At 36.4% G+C, this 2,919-nt stretch overlaps 1 protein-coding gene across 1 annotated transcript in view; it reads right to left on the reverse strand.

Moving 5' to 3' along the window:
- The window catches only part of LOC107737040 (NACHT, LRR and PYD domains-containing protein 3-like), a 7,066-nt gene that overhangs the window by 1,963 nt on the left and 2,184 nt on the right, over nucleotides 1-2,919 (reverse strand). Inside the window, exon 3 of the mRNA XM_016548442.1 lies at nucleotides 1,021-1,194. Coding sequence (XP_016403928.1) covers nucleotides 1,021-1,194 — 174 coding nt within the window. The remainder of the gene's footprint in view (nucleotides 1-1,020; nucleotides 1,195-2,919) is intronic.

A 2,919-nucleotide genomic window follows, 5' to 3' on the forward strand; every position in this document is an offset into this window, starting at 1 on the left:
TACACTCTAAAAAATGCTGGGTTGTTTCAACCCAATGTTGGGTCAAATATGGACTAACCCAACTGTTGGGTTAAATTTTGGTAAAATTTTTAAATTAGCTTTTTAACCCAACAGTTGGGTTAGTCCATATTTGACCCAACATTGGGTTGAAACAACCCAGCATTTTTTAGAGTGTAGAAGCTCAATGCGGAGAAGTTATTGGTTAGGTTAAAACCAAAACCAAGCCATTCACAAAGAAAGCATATTAGGCGCATTTTTGGGACAGACAACTATGACCGTTGCACTCGTGTTTCACGCAAGAGATGTATAGAAAGCCATGTAAAGTTAAAAGAGTTTAAACTTTTAGAAAACACATTGCGAATTTGTGGACGTTTATTCCATTTCACTGCGTCTCATGTTTTTAAATGCAATCTGCGTGATCGGCGCTTCGTCTATTTCAATTAAGCTATGTATAAATACATGATGCTGTTTTGTTCATAATTGTTTATGCAATTTATTAAATTATATTTGATTTACATATGTTAATTTAGACATTGTGCACATTTTTTATAGACTGTTATTTTAATTGCATTACATAAACAATTTAATTCGCTATTATTAATAATAATATATTAATATATTAATTATTTTGCTCATTGCGCCCTCCTGTGGCTATTTAATCTGAATATAAGACATAAGAAATGAGATATTTGTTTAAATTTTATTTTGTGTTTGACTGTTAAAACAAACAAAAGAAATTGTTGTTTGTCTTAAATTGGGTAAATTAAAAATACAGCGGTTGAATTAATTTTTTTCTATTGCTCTTTGTTTTAAAAAAGGTTATAATAAAAATGTCAATAATTATCGATACCGAACGATATGAAACATTATATTGTTGATAAATTTTTTAGCTATATCGCCCAACCCTACTCTGTCATAAGGAAATGCCGCCCCTGGCTCACAGACTTTCTTAGAAGATTGCTCTTTGTTGACCCCATCACACAAACAAACACACATATGAGTCATAACTGCTCCACATACTTGAGAATCTGCAGTGAGCAGAGTGGATCATTCAGTCTGTTGCTGAGCAGCTGGACTCCTGAGTGTCCTGGGTGATTGTAGCTCAGATCCAGCTCTCTCAGGTGTGAGGGGTTTGAACTCAGAGCTGAAGACAAATAACCACAGCCTTCCTCTGTCACCATACAGCCTGATAACCTACAGAGAGAGAATGTCCGAAATCTCATTCATGTGTTTTGTCCTTTTGGAATTTGACAACTGGTCACTATCATAGGCGGAAACATCTGAGGGTTGTCCCCCCTAAAAATATGATTATAAACCACGCTGTGTATTGTAAATAACAATGTTTTATACTTTAAATAATTGTGTAAGTAACGAGGCAAAAATGCGTTTTGAGTTTAGAAACATTCTGAGTCTCCCCCTCCCTTGCCTCACAGTGCTTTGGTCCAAATGCCTGCTTTCCTCTTTTACATCACCTACACACACACACACGAGTCCGGTGAGAGAGAACAAAGTCAATAGCTGTGGAACTCCAAGGCTGTCAAGGCTATTTTATTCACTTAAACATCGGATTAAGTTATTATTTTCTCTTTAATACAGATGATGCCAATGTATTTTTCGCTGAGTCCGCTATGTTATCTATAATAACGTTACCTGCTTGACGGACAGGGTAGCCAGGTTTTCACATCAAAACCCGCCCAATTCCTACTCAAAACTAGCCCAAACTAACTACATTTCGGAGGGGGTTCCCTGGTAAAAATCATATTCCAGGGGCTAAATATCACATTATTGGGGTCGCTTCAACCCGTGGACATGAAAAACAACCTGCGGCAACAGTGGTAAAGTAGTCCAATTCCATGGGAAAACCGCAGACTCTGCAACACTGTGAAGGATAGTAATGTCTACAACAGACACGAGAGCTGTCACAGCGCGACCACAACAGCTTGAAGTTGTCTAATTTGGCACAGCCTCCCTGCTGCAGTAATAGTAGTAAAGCTTTCCTCTGTGTATACATATCCTTACAAGTACAATTTTAGCTGTATTATTTGTGTCCCCTTCAAAAATTGCCCTTGAGAAATATATGTTTATTGTCCCCCCCCCTACTGTTAGACGAAATTTACTCCCCTGGTTACTATATATTTCCATGATATAAATTAGATCTGCTTGGACATTTTTTTTGCAAAATTGTATTGCACAACTTCTCCTTTTGTGTTTTACAGAAATAAGTAATCACACGATTTGGAAGATGAAGGTGATTTACACAAAATTTACACAATTTTCATTTTTGAGAAAAATCATTGCTCTAAAGTACCTTAAAAGTGTAGCTTATGTATTTGTTGTATTCTTAATCCGCTAGTTAATTTAGTTTTTAAAAAAATCTGCTAAACGATTAGTGAATGTAAACTTCACTTAAAACTGCAGTCCGTAAGTTTTGCCTCTTTGTCGCCATCTCTGTTTGAAAACCTGCAATTGCAGCTGTGTGTGGAATTATCTTCCTTGCGTGGGTTGTGCAAGGAAGGTTGTGCACGGCTCCAGTGCATATGAATCTAATGTTTTGAGGAGTATGTGTGGCAGTCAGTCACCGCACCGGTGCTATTTCTGGACAGTCTAATCTCTAATTGTCATACCATTCGAATTTCATATTAAGAAATTATTTTACCCAAAAAGCTAATTATGCTCTTTTCGAACTGGTTTCGAATTACTTGTGTAATCCCAGGCTATCTGTAATCAGAAGCACATTTAAAACTGGAATATAATTTGAATTTTCCGAGAAAACCTACCCATACCACTCAAATGAGGAAATATTATTATAAACTAACCGTTGTGAATCGGGCTAAAGTAAGGCTCTAGTTTTGAACACTGGCTGGTTATGTACTTGCTCAAATATTGATTTCAGATCATTTTTAACCAAAAAAAAGTTAC

The sequence above is a fragment of the Sinocyclocheilus rhinocerous genome, unplaced genomic scaffold (genome assembly GCF_001515625.1).
Source record: "Sinocyclocheilus rhinocerous isolate Xijiao unplaced genomic scaffold, SAMN03320098_v1.1 scaffold3238, whole genome shotgun sequence".
Lineage (NCBI taxonomy): Eukaryota > Metazoa > Chordata > Actinopteri > Cypriniformes > Cyprinidae > Sinocyclocheilus > Sinocyclocheilus rhinocerous.